This window comes from Papio anubis, chromosome 7, assembly GCF_008728515.1.
Source record: "Papio anubis isolate 15944 chromosome 7, Panubis1.0, whole genome shotgun sequence".
NCBI classification, from domain to species: Eukaryota; Metazoa; Chordata; class Mammalia; order Primates; family Cercopithecidae; genus Papio; species Papio anubis.
The window spans coordinates 154,613,220-154,628,413 of NC_044982.1; the positions used below are offsets into that span (position 1 = coordinate 154,613,220).

General features: G+C 56.7%; 2 protein-coding genes across 3 annotated transcripts in view; one reads left to right on the forward strand and one right to left on the reverse strand.

Moving 5' to 3' along the window:
• The window catches only part of APBA2 (amyloid beta precursor protein binding family A member 2), a 233,613-nt gene extending 231,850 nt beyond the window's left edge, over positions 1 to 1,763 (forward strand). The window contains exon 18 of the mRNA XM_031668991.1: positions 508 to 1,763. Within this exon, the coding sequence (XP_031524851.1) occupies positions 508 to 579 (72 nt within the window). The 3' untranslated portion in view covers positions 580 to 1,763. The remainder of the gene's footprint in view (positions 1 to 507) is intronic.
• A 1,495-nt stretch (positions 1,764 to 3,258) lies between these two features.
• Positions 3,259 to 15,194, reverse strand: part of FAM189A1 (family with sequence similarity 189 member A1) — a 442,551-nt gene continuing 430,615 nt past the window's right edge. For both annotated transcript variants that reach the window (XM_031668869.1, XM_031668870.1), the window contains 4 exons: positions 11,845 to 11,920; positions 9,347 to 9,571; positions 7,715 to 7,789; positions 3,259 to 6,660 (listed from right to left, as the gene is read on the reverse strand). In XM_031668869.1, coding sequence (XP_031524729.1) covers positions 6,344 to 6,660; positions 7,715 to 7,789; positions 9,347 to 9,571; positions 11,845 to 11,920 — 693 coding nt within the window. In that variant the 3' untranslated portion in view covers positions 3,259 to 6,343. The remainder of the gene's footprint in view (positions 6,661 to 7,714; positions 7,790 to 9,346; positions 9,572 to 11,844; positions 11,921 to 15,194) is intronic.

Sequence of the window (15,194 nt, forward strand, 5' to 3'; positions counted from 1 at the left end):
CCCCAAAGGCTGGGGACTTGAGGTGCCCTGGGCCCCAGTGAGCCTGATCCCAGCCCCCAGCACACTTGCCTGGCCAGTGTTAGTTCTGTAAGAAGGGCTGTGTCTTCCCCCGTTGGTCTCCTCCTCACTGAGGCAGAGTGCCCATCAGAGTTTCTGCTGAGGCCTGGGCACCCCCAGCCAGCCCCAGTGGATGGCAAACTGCTGTCACTGCTAGAAGTCCAATTTCTTACCCTCTGGGTGTCAGCAGGACTGGAAGCAAAACTAGCACTCAACTGTGTAGACGCCTCTGGAGCCAGGGGTAGGGGCCCGGAATCTCGGTCTGCCGCGTCTGGAAGGCATCCTAAGTGCCCCCAGGCCTGGGCAGGCCAGCCCTCCTCCTCCACTCTAGGAGACGGGCATTTGAAGCAGAACTCGGGGGTGGGGGGGTTACCTCTGTCGTTTGCTTTCACCTGATTGTGGGAGGGGCAGTGGGAGGGCAGCGGCTCAGCCTCCTGTGTCTGTTGGCAGATCCACATGAAGACCATGCCCGCTGCCATGTTCAGGCTCCTCACCGGCCAGGAGACCCCGCTGTACATCTAGGCCCCCCCAGCCTGGCCACGCAGGAGCTGGGAGCCGGGCCGCAGATTTGACCCCGACGCCACAGCCCAGCCACGGACACTGGCTCCCCAAAGGGCGTGCCCTCACCGCCCACTTGGTTTCTTTTCTTTGTTTTCATTTTGCCAAAAAGGGGTGTGTCTTTATCAAAGGAGAGTCACAGAACAAATGTTTGTAAAGCGTTCAAGTATTTTGCCACGTTCTGGACTGTCTTCTCCCTGCACCAGCCAGGGCGTGTCTCGGTAGCCGTGCGTGGTGTGACCAGCCAGGGCGTGTCTCGGTAGCCGTGCGTGGTGTAGAATGTATGTCTTTCCTCCCTGAAGCTGTGCGGAGTGAACTGGCGCCTCCAAGAGAGGCGGCTCCCAGGGCAGGGCAGCCATCAACCCTGCCTCCCGCCCTCTTGGCCGGGATGTCTGGGGTCCTGTGGGGCCCCCGCAGTGGTCCCAAACAGCTGCCTCTGCCACTGACGGCAGGGACACAGGCAGCCCGGCTCCCAGGACATGACTTGTAATGCAAGTTTGGGGACATGTGATGGATTGTAAATAAAGGATGATGGCCACAACACGAAAACTCCCTATTTATTTAGATACTATTACTGTTTGGACTTTTATTTTGGCAGGCTGTTTTTCAGACTTGAGGGTTTTCCAGTGTGACCCATGACCACACCTGCCTCTCCTGTAGTCTCTTCCGGAAGCCCTCCCAGCCGGCTGCATCCCCGGGCAGGGCTCCCACAGAGACAGGGAGGGCGCAGGCATCTGCCCCCGCTTTAAAGTCGATCTACACACACTCCTCCACGCACGTGCTCCTTCGAGGAAACAAAACCCAGGCTAGACAACGCGACCTCGGCCACACCGAAGGCAGCCAGCCGTGAGTGCAGACCCCTCGGCCAGCGTGGCACGGCAGCCCTGAGCAGTAGTGGTGTGTGTGTAGATCAAGTCAGATCTAGTCCAGCTCAGTTCATTAGCGATCCATGTAATCTGATGTCATCTTGTCCCGAAGTCTCTTTTTTTGGCCCAGGCCTTGAAGAATACACTGTGACTTAAGAAGCCTTACCACGCAGTAACTACAGCTTTAGGATGATTGTATTCGAGGAGTGCCGTGTGTTGCATGCAGCTGCCCGTAGGAAGACTTTGCGCATATCACTAATAAACCCGAAGTCGTGATGAAAAGCCGTGTGTGTGACTGCTCTGTTACCTGAGCGGCGGGTGCCACCTGTCCTCTCATTCACAGCTTGGATGCGGCTCTGCAGGTTCGCTATGTGGTGGTGGCCGTGGCTGCTCTGTGCCCCTCCTGGACCCTGAACCTTGGAAGCTGTCACTAAGGAGGTCGGAGGGTGGGCGCGCTGGGCACCAGGTGTCAGCTGGGCAATGCCCTGCTGCAACTGGAGGTGCCAGCAATGCTGCCAGATCACGGGGTCAGTGCCAGGTTCTTGACCCACTTGCCCCAGCGGGGAGACACGTCCGCAGAGCACTGACTAATGGAATCAGGGAGCTTTGGGCTTCTTCGGATTTCAGCATGAACAACCCCTGGGAAAGGTGCGCATGCGTGTGCGTGTGTAACAGCCGGACTGCCCGTCCCAGCACCTTCTGCACCTGTGGGTCCTTTGCAGCCTGTCTAGAGTGACAATTCTGGCAGCTGTGCCAGCACTTACCTTTCTTCATGGCCACCGTTCTGGCATCGCCTGGTGTGGGAAAGCCAGGTAGCAAGCGTGGGCTCTGGTCAGAGGCGGGGCCCGGGGTCCAGCTGGGTTAGGCTGCAGGCCTTGGATGGGCAGGAGCCTTCCTCTCTGGCCTGCCCACAGCAGAGTGAGCTCCATGCCGTGGGCACTGACCACCTTCAGGGCCCCGGATTCTTGGGGAACTGCAGAGTAAGAAGACTTACTGTCACCTGGCTGCCCAGAGGATGTGGGCCAGGGGCTTGCTTCAGCATGACCTTGGCCATCAGGGGCATGTAAGAAACAGCCTTTCAAGGCGCGCTCCAGCTTCATGCCTCCCTCTTCCCAGAAAGTATACATGGTAGAGGCAAAGAAAGCTGTTCCACAGGAAACTCTGTCAGAGAGAGCTGTGCATACGCTGAAATGTATATGCACTCGCTCTGAATATGCTGAAGAATGAAAAGCAAATACAGTTCTTGGCGTGGCCAACAAACAAGAATGCCGGGGATGGCCACATCCTTGGGGAATGAAAAGAAAGGTCTCCTGAGTCAAAGCTGGAGGGAATGGGATTCCACTCAGGAGGCCAAGCAGCACATTCCTGCTGTGCCCAGGATGAGGCCGGGAAGCAGGTCCCAGGGAGGAGAGCCCTGGCTAGCTGAGGACATGCGGGCAGGACTCCCACCGAATCGTACACATCTTTTAAAATCCTGCATTTAAGGAAAACTTTGAGCCACGGCCTGCATTCCTCCCAGCAGCCCTTGGAGGCCACGTCCACGAGGGGCTGCCGTGGCCAGTGTAGGCGGCCCTGTGTGCGTCTAAGCCCTGGCCCTCCCCACTCTGCCCCGGAGTTGATCTTCTCCGCAAGGCTCCTGGAAGCACAGCTGAGTGGCATGGGTAGCTCAGGCTCCCCGGCTGGCTGCTGCAAGGCCCACTCAGGACCCTGCCCCTGGCCAGTGGTACACACAGGCTCTCAGCCTGCCTCTGTCCCAGTTAGACTTCAGAGACACAGAGACCAGAAATACTTTTTATTAAAACACGGATCATTATTAAAACACCTTGAGGTACATTAAATAAATACAACCGTTCCAGTTGTACAAACAGGTCTCTGGTGGCTTGAAAACAATTTCCTATAAATTCTGCCTTAGCAGCCTCTGAGAGTCAGCACGGGTGGGGAGAAGCATCCGTGTGTAGCGAGCTTTCTGTGGCCTGGTGTGTTATAAGCATTTAATGTGGATCCTCATCTCTAGCCAAGGATGAGACCTGAAGTTCTTGCAAATGATGCTCCCCCTTCTCCGACCTTGCTTACCATAGAGTTGGGGTCCAGGTTCTCCCCGCTCAGCATCCTCGTGGTCCCCAAGCTGGGGTCAATGGTGGTGTCACAGCAGATGCCAACCCCCCTTTGGGTCTCAGGGCAGGGCAGGGGATGCCTGGGGTCCAGCTGAGCTGGAGAAGGAGCATGTCACCCCCAAAGCAGCTACAGTTGGCTCACTTCAGAGCCCAGACAGGGAGCATGATGAGAGCGGGGGAAGGACGCACACGGGGTGGGGGAAGCAGCCGGCTTTCTCCTTGGCTGTGAGCCAACGTGCAGCCTGGGGCTCAGGCTCTTGCTGCTGGTACCCAGATGCCATGGAGCCAGGGTCAAGGGCACCACAGCTTCTGGGTCAAGTTGCCAGCACATTCCCTAGTCTACCAGCACCTCTCTCTTCTGGGGACCCTCCCAGAGTCCATGAGTGGCCCTGAGAAGCTGGGCTGAGTGGGGCACCCTACCCTGTCCCTGACTGCCTCATTTTGAGGGGGCAGAAGGTTCCAGCCCAGTGGCATCAAGTTGGGTACAGTTTCTGTATCCACACAACAGCTGCCACCAGCGCAAACCCAGAGCTGGGTGAGGGTGGGGTGCAGGTGGGGGCCCGCAGGGAGGCAGTGCTGGGGCAGGAGCCCCACTGGCCACTGGGGCCGGGCCCTGCTGCAGAGAAGGGAAGGATGCCGCGCAGCAGGCTGGGTGGTCCAGTGGCCTCCACCCCGGCTGCATGAGGGAAACGGCCCAGAGGCCGAGTCCGCTGCGTGGCTGGTGGTCTTGGCCTCGCTGGAATTGCAGCCGTGTCTGAGGACTGCAGCTCTAGCCCACACAAGGGCTCGGCCCAGGGACCATGCTGTGTGAACCCCCAAGCCCTAGTGTGGACCCCCCAAGCAGGTGAAACCCCTGCGGCGCGGCCCCCACACACCTCAGACAGTGGAGATCCAGTGGCCAGGGCGTCAGGCGTGGCTGAAGCTCTGCTCCAGGGCGGCCATTCTGAAAATCCACCAATTAACTTCACCTGTAAAGGGACTTGCCTTGAGGGAGTTCACAAGCCCCCACTTGAGAAAAACTATAGATTTTCTGTTTTATAGTCTGAATAAAGTGCTCATCTCTAGTACATCTTTCCTGGAAAAGTGCAGGTTGTCGTCTGTTTTCAGCTCTCTAAAGCAATCGAAGCCTTTTCAACCCACCACAGCTGGGGGAGGCCTACACCTCAGCCCCCAGGGCGGGGGTAAGGGGCTGCAGGAAGGCTCTGGGCACCTAGGCTGGAACCCCACGCCCTTCCCGGCTTCCAGTCACACAGAAGCTCCCCAGCACGCTGGCCACAGTGGTGTTGGGGAATTGGGGGAGCTCAAGGACAAGCCCCACGGAGCCGAGAGAAGAGCATGAGCCCCCTGCCCTGGCACCCAGGAGTGGAAGGCACCCTCTGGCCCCTGTGCCCCCATGCCAGGCTCACGGGCTCTCAGGCTCACGGGCTCTCTGGCTCACGGGCTCTCTGGGAAGAACTCAGGCTCTAGGCTGCTTTGTTCACTGCAGGGCCCACCCAACGCAGCTCAGAGGCTGTTGCTGCTAGTGGCCCTGAACAGGCATTTCCATCACTGCAGAAAGTTCTCGTGGATGGCGCTGTTCCAGGGCCATCGCTGGGAGCAGCTGCCACTGATGCCACCAGAAAACAAGGGGATAGGGGCCAAGAAAGTCCAAGGTCCCCAAGCTGCCCCCAAGCTGGGCATGCCTGCTTCTGCACAAGCAGCATGGCGGGTGTCTCTTCCGTTTCGCGTGGGTTTGTAGGTGGTTTATGATCCTCCTGCGCGGGCGTGTCTGTCTGTCTGCTGCCGCCTGCCCGGGGGAAGGTCAGCTCTGGGTCACAGGGATCTGCTTTATCGGAAGGGGCCACTTCCCAGAGAAACCGGCCTCTCTCCCTCAGAACTGGACCCACTGAGCTCAATCAGGTGAGCTCAGACACAGGGAGACCCCCAGAGGAGCTGGGAATTGGCGCTTATTGTTATGGATCAAACAACTGAATCAGGTCTGCGCCAGGGACAGGACGGGAGCCTGGAGAAAGGGGGCCTGAGAGGAGGTGGGGGAGGCACCCCACGGAGGGAGGCCGAGCTCGAGGCCCAGAAGACGGTGGGTTCCTCCAACCCTCTGCAACACCGGCCTGTCCCCTGGGGTGGCCAGGCTACGGCAGAGGCCCTCACTGTACATTTGTTTGCACAGTAGCCCTGTGGACAGAAAGTTGGGCGCAGGCTGCCATCTGTGCTAACGCTACCTATTTCCTTTCATAGGAAATAGGCCAGAGCGTGATGAACGTTTAATGATAGAGCCATTGAGCCACATGAGAAAATGTCTCATGACTCGATGTCACCCTCTGTCCCCTGAACACTAAGTTAAATGAGGGATGGGGAACTCCTGCTTTGGATGGCCCTGATTTTGGACATACTTCGAGTCTTTAGGTGACCTAAGTGTCGCCTGTTGCTGTATTCACATTTGTGCAACGCTGCTCAGTTCAAGGCGCTGCACGCCAGATAAAACCAGAGTTCACTGCGGACACGAGAGTCATCTTTCCCAGTTACTGGGCTAGGCAGGAAACGCAGTCCACAGGGAGACGACTGCTCGGCTCCCCTCGAGAGAGGGAGTGACAGTTCCCTGCCCACGCCGCCCCCAGATCATCCTGGGTGTCCCCCACATTTGTCCTCAGCCCAGCTGGGCCTGAAGGCCTCTGTCAGGCATGACGGCTTCTGGCAAGACCATCGGTGGCGCCAGGCCCGTTGGTGTCCACGGTCAGACTCGTGGCTCCTTCATACCTGGTCCAGAACGCCAGCGCCGAAGACGGCCTCCTCCTCGGGGCGCTCCTCGTTGGCGACGGCCAAGCGCACGGCACCCACCATGTGCGGTGCCTCGGTGGGGAGGGCACAGTGTGAGTGTTCCAAAAACTTAGCCACCAAAACCCTGGCGTCCGCATAGGCCTTGCTGTCCACTGAAGAGCGCGGCCGCTGTTTGGAGGCTGCCAGGAAAGGCTCCGGTGTTGGCCGTCCGTCAATTTTCCAGGTATCTGGGTCCCCCGCTGGTGAAAGCTGGGCCCGACAGGCAGCCGTGGCAGAGCGAGACATGGAAGCTACAAATCAAGGGAAAACATGCAACGTGAAACTCACTGAAAGCAAAGTAAAAGAAAGGCAGCCGTTGAAGAAGTTAACTCAAAAGCAAAGGACAGTCTGCCCTCGGGAGGAGACTCCTGCTGGGGTTTCCGTGTTCCTGGGGCTGGCGCTCTGGGCACACCCGGCCACCCGCATTGCATCTCTCCTCCCCTTCTCAACCCCAAGCTGAGCTAGTGTCAGCCTCCGGGGGCTGCAGCCTCCAGGAACGAAGGCCTGGGGGGGAGGGACACCGCAGCAGGCAGGAACCTGTCTTCCGCCCTCTGCTAGAATCCCAAGGACACAGCGGCTGGTCCCTCCCAGTCTTCTGGGCTCCACGACCTTTGCCCCCCCGGGTCTGATCTCTTGCTGGGGCTGAACCGTGGCATCTAGAGACAGGGTCTGCCTTAAGACCAGAGTTGGGGTGGCAGAGGGAACATGAGACCCCCCCCATCATGCCAGGTGCAGGCAGCCACCGCCCAGTGCCCTGCTCCACTGCCTGCCAGGCCAGAGGCTGGGGACCTGGCTCCAGCTCCCCACAGGGCTGACAGCCTCTCTGCATGACCCACAGGCTGGACACTGGGCTGAGGGTCCCTGTGAGAAGGCCAGCTCTGGCAGTCAGTGGCGAGGGACGCCAACAAGGTCCAGCAAAGGCCCGGCTTGCCCAGCCTGAGCTTCACGCCACACAAAGTTGGCACATTCTGGGTGGTCTGTTCTGGGGTCTTGTTTGGTGGCGACTGGCAAGCCTAGCAATTAAACACGAGAAATGCAGAAACTCCCAGGTGAGCCCATCGCCCGGATGAAATCTCATAAAGTGGGCTGAGCAGCCACATGGGTGTTAAATTAGTGCTAGCCCTTGAAATAAGTGCACGGAGAGAGAAAGGAAGAGAAAGGCCCTCAAAGCCAGAGTGGGCAGCCCCCGTTCCGGGGGATGGGGTGAGGAGCTACAATTGGAAACAATGTAGCCAAGGACACACCAACACCGGCCCCACCTCCCAGCAGCTGCAGTCAAAGCGCTTTAGAAAAGAGGCATCTCACCGCTCCCCGGCACAGCCTCAGACAGCCCCGCGTCCAGGTCCTGGCTACACGACGGCTTGTGTGAAGAGGCATCGCCTTACCCAGAAGGAGAATTCAGTGAACACATGAAAGGGAAAAAGGAATTCCTGAGAAAGCGATCATAACTCGCCGTGACTAAGACATGTATTTTATATGGTGAGCAAGCAGGAGAAACCTGCTGGGCTGACGCCCACCCAGCGGTGGATCAGACAGGAACCGCCCTGCAGCTGGCCAGGCCTGCTGTGCGTCAAGTGGTGTCCTGGGTCCCACCCCGACACAGTGCAATGGGCTGGTGGCTCAAAGAAAGCCCAGCACCCTTCAAGGGAACACCCACCTGCACCCGAAGGGCTCCAGGCACCCTGGAAGGCACTGCCTGTGGCGTGCAGATCAGCCTAGCCAAGAGGGGACAGCGGTGTCAGGCAGGTGTGTGGGTGCCGAGGTGTGAATTTCACTGAGGGGGACAGGCCAAACAGAGCCATCAGGGGCCACAGACTGGACCCATGAGCCCCTCCAAGTACAGGGCATCCTCCTTCAAACCTCAGGGAGTGAATGTGAGCGTGGTGGAGAGAGGCTCTGGAGCTCTGAATAAACCAGCAGAGGAGGGTGTTTCAGAAGGTTCGACGGGACTGTCTCCCTGTGAGCCGGCAATGGGATGCAGGAGGGAGAATGCAGAGATGATCGCAGCCAGGGAGTCCACACGGGCCAAACCTGGTATTTCCACCAGGAGGGCACCTCCAGGCAACTGGCTACTGCGGGTCCCGGTTCCTTTCAGGGACTCGGTTCGTCCTGGCACAGCCAGGCTCCAGTAGGGGTCAGCTGGGCAAGACCATCGAGGGGAGACTGAGCCAGGACCCGCCGCGCCCTCTTCGGGGTTTCTGCACTTCCCTACCGCAGTGGCGTGGAGGTCAAAGGTCCACCAGTCCTTATTGGCAGAAACTGTGCCTCCTCTCAAAAGACGGCAATGAGGACTGGGTGTGAATTCTCCAGCCCGGGTGGTGCCCAAGACTCTGGGGGAGTTAGTGTGAAATGCAAATTCCTGGGCTGCTGGCTGCAGGGACCTGGTGCCAGGTCCTGGACTCCAGGGCACTGCCCGTGGACACAGTCGCCTGGGGCGATTTTCGAAAGCCCTGGGCTATGTGGAGAGTGCTGCCAAGGTGCCTGGGAAGTGCTCCTGAAAAAGCACCTGTGTCTGCCTGGGGTGGCTCCAGCCGATGACACCCCCATACCCAGAGCTAACGTCGGGGGTCATCTGTCCTGTGCAAGGCTCTAGGCCTTTCCTGGGCCCTGGAGCACATGTGCAGCACTCAGCTAATGTCCTGGCCTGGAGCACATGTGCAGCACTCACAGCTAATGTCCTGGCCTGGAGCACATGTGCAGCACTCAGCTAATGTCCTGGCCTGGCCCCCTGGCCCCCTGAATCCTTCCTCCCCTGCCAGAGTGACAGCCCGGTGGGGTGCAGAGGGGCCCTGGCTCAGGGGTCAAGACCACATTCCCAGTGTGGCCCCAGACAGGATTCGCAGGGCCGGGCCTCCACTCTCAGGGATCACTGAGACCTGCAGCGTCCAGGGAAAGCCGTCCACACTCTGGGGACGTGGGGGAGCCTGGCCACCCTACCTGCCGTGCCAGATGTGCACGAGGTGGGGTCACTGGTAGAGCGGGATACACGCCCGGGACCTGGCTGCACCTGCGAGCCCATGCCAGGATCCTCTGCAGACACGCAGCCAGGGTGAAGGGCAGATTCGGAGGGTGCTGAGGCGCCCACAGGGCCATCGGGGGATGGGCTGGAACCTGGCGTAGCGGTGCCCTCAGACACCAGGAGGCTCGTGCTGTCGGCTGGTACTGCAAGAGAAGGGACATGGCATTAGGGCAGGTGACTGCAGGGGACGCTGGCGTGGGACAAGGCCTGCCCCTCAAACTGCAGACCTGGATGAACTCTGAAGCCCTGGGGGTGTGGAAACACTGAGTAGGATGGACAAATGCTGCTCTGTACTGTTGAAAGTTGGGGGCACCAGATGAGCTCCCGGAAAGCATTCCAGGAACGGCACGGGTCGGGGACTTAGACCCTTCACACTACACAAGAGACTACAAGTCAGAAATCAGACGCTTTGGTCGCCAGACGCTTTGGTCTGGGTGAACAGGGCGGGTGCAGGGGTACACAGCAGCTCCGAGGGACATCAAGCCATCCCCAACGGGTCCCGGTGGGCCTGAGATCTGGCCCACCCATGCAGGGGTGCAGCCCCGGGCCTGCAGTGCAGCCAGACAGGGTGGTGCAGGCAGGTGGGGCAAACTCCGCCCATAGGACACTGGTCTTGGCTCTCAGAGTGTGGATGCCAGGCCAGCAGCAGCAGTAGCCTTGCCCTGGGAGCAAGCCGGGAATGCAGACGCTCAGTTGGACCCCAGACCCATGGAAGCAGAGACCCTGGCACTGGGCCCAGCCACCGGGGTTGGAATGAGCCCTCCAGGGAATTCTGATGCCCTCCAAACTGTAAGGACTGCTGCTCTGGACCGGGATGCTGGTCAGGGCTGGGCTCCGGCCCGTACCCACTCCACGGGGGCTGGATCGGAGTCTGTTTTAATGCCACCTCCACGGGGTGTGCATGCACGTGACAGCGTGATTAACTGCTCCTGCACTCTCCCCTCCAATCACCAGGTGCCCTCAGAGGCCCCTCCCGGCGCTGGAGTGGAGTTGCCTGCATGGGGGACACTTCAGAGATCACAGAAGCCTGAACTCCTCCAGGCGTGGGGGCTTCGGGTCTGCTCCTGGCATCACTTTGTTTTTCCCTGCGTCTGAGAGCTTGCCCGTGGGTGACAGGCTTTTCACACCACCTTCCACTATTCATCCTCACTGCCTGTCTGTTACCCCCAGGTTACCCCCACCCCACAGCTGCAGAAATGGGCTTAGACAGGGAAGGGCTGAGGGTCACACAGCCACCAAGATGGTCCTCTACTCAGGAGAGTCCTGACCCCTGTACCCCGGCAGGAGCCTGGGTGCTGGAGTCTGGGTCAGCTGTAGGGTTCACCGCCCAGGTCGCGGGAGGGAGGAAGATGCAGCCCTGCTGAATTCTGGCCGAGGAGCACCCTGTCTATTTCCACCTGCCCTGAGATGGGAAACAGGAAAGGGCTCCCTCCGGTAGCACAGGCCCCCCTCAGCCCAAACCCCGGAATGCTACAGGTACGGCCGCCCTGTGACAGTGACTGAGATACACTGTACCCGGGGTTGCCCGGGAATGTCACTGAACGCCTTCTCGAACAGCCTCTGATGGCTTGCAGTGACCAAAGGAAGGACAAGCTTGCTTCCAAATCCCACAACTGCAAAGACGCTGTGCTCTACAACCCCAGGTGGCCTCCCAGACAGGCAGCCCCTTCCTGTTTCTCTTAGATGTCGAGTGAGTGTTCAGCAGAGGACAGAGCGCCCTGGGACGATCATCCTGGCCCTCTGTGGGATCGCAGGAGTTACCTAACGTTGTTCTCCAAATCAGCCAGCCCACATGACCCCTCGCAGGGGCCTCAAGACGGTGGCTCTCCAGCTGGCCTGGCCTCCGTGCCCTCGCTCCCTCTGCTGTAAAGGGCCCTTCTGCTTTCCCGGAGCCTTAGACCACCTCCCTGGCCCCGGCTCTGCACGTTGACTCCCACCCCCTGTGTTTGGGGATTTGACTGTTGCACACGTGTCCTTCAACGCCCTCAACGACATGACTTCCAGCCTGCGCCCTCCTGCCAGCCGCCCAGCCCAGCCACCTTCTTCAGAGGGAGGTGCCGTGTGGACATTCGCCCGGTAGGTACAACTTTGGCTCTGGAAGGGGGACCCTAGATGGAATCGTGCTCTTCTTCAAATCCATACCCGTCAAGTGAGGAAGTGGGGCAAAGGGGGACAAGCTCTTCCCGGAGAGTGAGGAGCTCTCCCAGGTATGCTGACTGTAGTGGATGGAGGCACAGGAAGAAATGTGGGGAACATACAGGATATTTAATGGGAAAGGCTGCTGCAAACTCCAGCCCCTTAAAGAGTAAGAAATGGAGGGAGGAGGAGGAAGAAGAGGAGAATAGGGCGAGGACACAAAGAAACATCCTTGAAAACAGGAACATCCCAGTTCAGGAGCTGAAAGACGTAAGATTACCTGGAGTGCTGAAGCCAGCACTGGTGTTTGGGTCCCCGGAGCTGGACTCGGCCACCTGTTGATCTATACTTGTAACCTACAGTAAGAAACGGAAAGCGTCAAGGTGGGTCGTCCGTGGGAACACCGCACAGCAGCCTCCAGTAGTGCAGGCGCTTCAACTGGTCTCCTGGTGGGAAGCGCTAAGAGATGTTCACCCACAGCTCCACTCCTCTCCTCTACATTTAGGAGGTGGGGTGTGAGGGTTCAAGTCGCCCTTGCCAAAGCCAGAGCCTAGTTTTCTTTTTTCTTTTCTTTGAGGCGGAGTCTTGCTCTGTGGCCCAGGCTAGAGTGCAATGGCACGATCTCGGTTCACTGCAACCTCCACCACCCGGGTTCAAGTGATTCTCCTGCTTCAGCCTCCTGAGTAGCTGGGATTACAGGTGCCCACCACTGTGCCTGGCTAGTTTTTGTATTTTTAGTAGAGATGGGGTTTTACCATCTTGGCCAGGCTGGTATCAAACTCCTGACCTCAGGTGATCTGCCTGCTTCGGCCTCCCAAAGTGCTAGCATTGCGAGGCGTGAGCCACTGCACCTGGCTGAAAGCCTCTTTTTCTGATCGTTTGCAATCAGAGCGCCCGACAGGGCCACAGAGCCACCTGAGCCTATGAGTTGCACGGTCATTGAGCTTCTGTGGCTTTCAATTTCTTTTTCTTTATTGATATATTTTAGAGACAGGGGCTCACTCCATGGCCCAGGCTGGAGTGCAGTGGTACAATCATAGCTCACTGCAGCCTCGAACTCCTGGGCTTAAGCGATCCTCTGGCCTCAGCCTTCTGAGTAGCTGGGATTATAGGCATGAGCTACCATGCCCTGCTTTTGGATAGACTCTGATTCTGCCTGGAGAGGCCTCGGAATAAGGGGAAGGCTACACCCCCTCTGCTCTCTGCCCCATCTTTGTTCTGCCCATTCTGTGTGGGCCATGATTTCCACCTCGGAGGGCATTAGGGCCTCCTGGATGCGATGTTTGGATGTGATACACACTATACACACGTCACATGCACACCCCCATGCACCCCATGCTACCTCAGAAAACAATTTGTGAATCCTTGTGTTATTTCAGAATTGCTTTGGGGATACACTTGCAAATACTGAGCTCCAGAGGAGACTGGGAAGGTGAGGGGGCTCCTGCGGCTTGGTCCGATTCCAGCTCAGGTAATTACATCTCTGCCTCCCTCATCTCCCGCCACTTCAATCAGATAGCTGGTCTCCTTCATCTCTCCTCTTCAACCCGGCTGACACCAGGGCGGGGGTTGGGGCTGCAGCCTTCCCACCCACACAAAGGGTGTGAGCTGCCCCCATGGCGTGGGGCTTGAGAGGGGGTTCCGAGACAAAGAGAAGATGGAGAGCTGCCCAAGTGAGTCCTTTGATTTCACTAAGATGCTTTCGCGTAATGCGGTCCATGCTATTTTTCTTTCTTAGCCCTCTCATTCTGCTGGCAGGGAACCGGTGAGGGGGAGTTCACCCCACTGTCAGCACCCACCTGCCTTTTCACTGAAGTCATTATGTGCCAATAACCAGTTTTGGAAAGCTCTGTCCAGAACCTTCCACGAATCACAAGAAGCGAACAATGCCCTAACGGTTTGTTTCATCCTGTGTCTCTCCTCCCATATCTAACCCTCTCTCGGACTTGCTTTTCTTTTGGATCATAGATGGGTGGTAACTTAGAACTCCGCTGTCTAAAAGAAAATCTTCTGGTAATAAAGAAATGTAAATAAAACAAAAGAAAGAAAATCTACTGTGGGACAAGGTCAGGAGGAAACTGGATTCCCTTCATGTTGTGCAGAAGCGTCACCCACTTCCCTCTGGCTCCTGGTCAAATTTGGTTTCCAGAGGAGACAGCTCCTGGGAGCGTATCTATCACCTCTCGCAAGCAGAGTGTCAAGAGTTTAATTTAAATGTGGCCCTTCCCTGATGTCAGAAGCCACCTTGCCACGCTAAGCCATGGGGAAAATAGCTTACGCCATGGGGAAGGTTCCTTTCATACAGCATTTTCGATGAACTATAACAGCAGTAGAAAAGGGTGGGGAAGAAATATATTTGTGGCATAGAATTTAAGTTGAAATTTGATTTCAGCGAGGAAGCTCATAAACACAGCTCCTTGTAGGACAGCGGGGAGAGGGCTGTTGACAGGAGATGCTGCGGGAATCACTTCACCTGGATCTTTCTGGTCTGCAGATGTGCTATTCTGAACAGTCATCGTAATTGAAAAATCAATTGGCATTTCCACAAATAATTCAAATGTTACGAAGCGCGGTGGCTGAGATACTTGCACGGAAATTCTGCCTCATCCTGTGCTTTCTGTCTCACTCCTGGGTGAGGCCAACCATTTAGAACCAGATTTACGAAGAGCTGTTCTTTTGTGGCGATTCCAGCAATCATGGAAAATATGAGTCAAAATTTTAGGCTGGTGGCTCAAGGCAAACTTTGAAGACACTTTGCTAACAGATTTTATGTAGATCATAAGTTTTAGGACCTGGTGCTGGTCCCGGACTCTGCTGGTCCCTCTCCCTTCTCACACTCCTGTTCCTGTGCCTTGCCCACCCGCACGCCACCAAATTAAACTCCTAAAGCACCACTGGGTCACACCCAAGACGCCAGACTCCTCAAAGGCACTTCTCCAGTTTGACATCCAAGGTCATAAAATACCTGCCCAAATGATTTCAGCCCTGGGGTGCTGAAGCTCCCAGCTTCATCCAGGCTCCAGGCCATCCCGCCATAGGCCTCAGCTGGTGCTCTGACCTTCATCTGCACGACCTCCGCCTCTCCTTGATTGAGTTTTGAGATTTGATTTTTTGGATTTTGATTTTTGATGATTCTTTGATTTTTATGATTTTTGATTTGATTTTGATTTTTGACGGATTTTGATTATGATCGATCTTGAGATTGATCTTGAGGATTTTGACGATGATTTGATTTTGAGATGGATTTTGATTTTGATTTACTTTTGATTTCTGGATTTTTTGATTTGATTTTTGATGACGGACGGATTTGACGCGAGATTCTTTGCGCGATTTGATTTCCGGATTATTTTTTCTTGATTTATTCTCGACTTCGTCTCGAGATTACGCGATTCTCGATCTGATTTGATGCGGATTTTTGACGCAAGATTTTGATTTTTGACGATGACGATTTTTTGATGCTGAATTTCTGATTTGTCTTTGATTTTGACCGTCTTTGATTTGATTCTTTGACATTTTCTTATGATTTTCTCTCGGTTTTGACATTTTCTTCCGATTCTGAGACATTTTTCGCGATTTTGATTATTTTCTCCCCTCACTTCCATCACCTCCTCCCCACAACACGCACCCCAG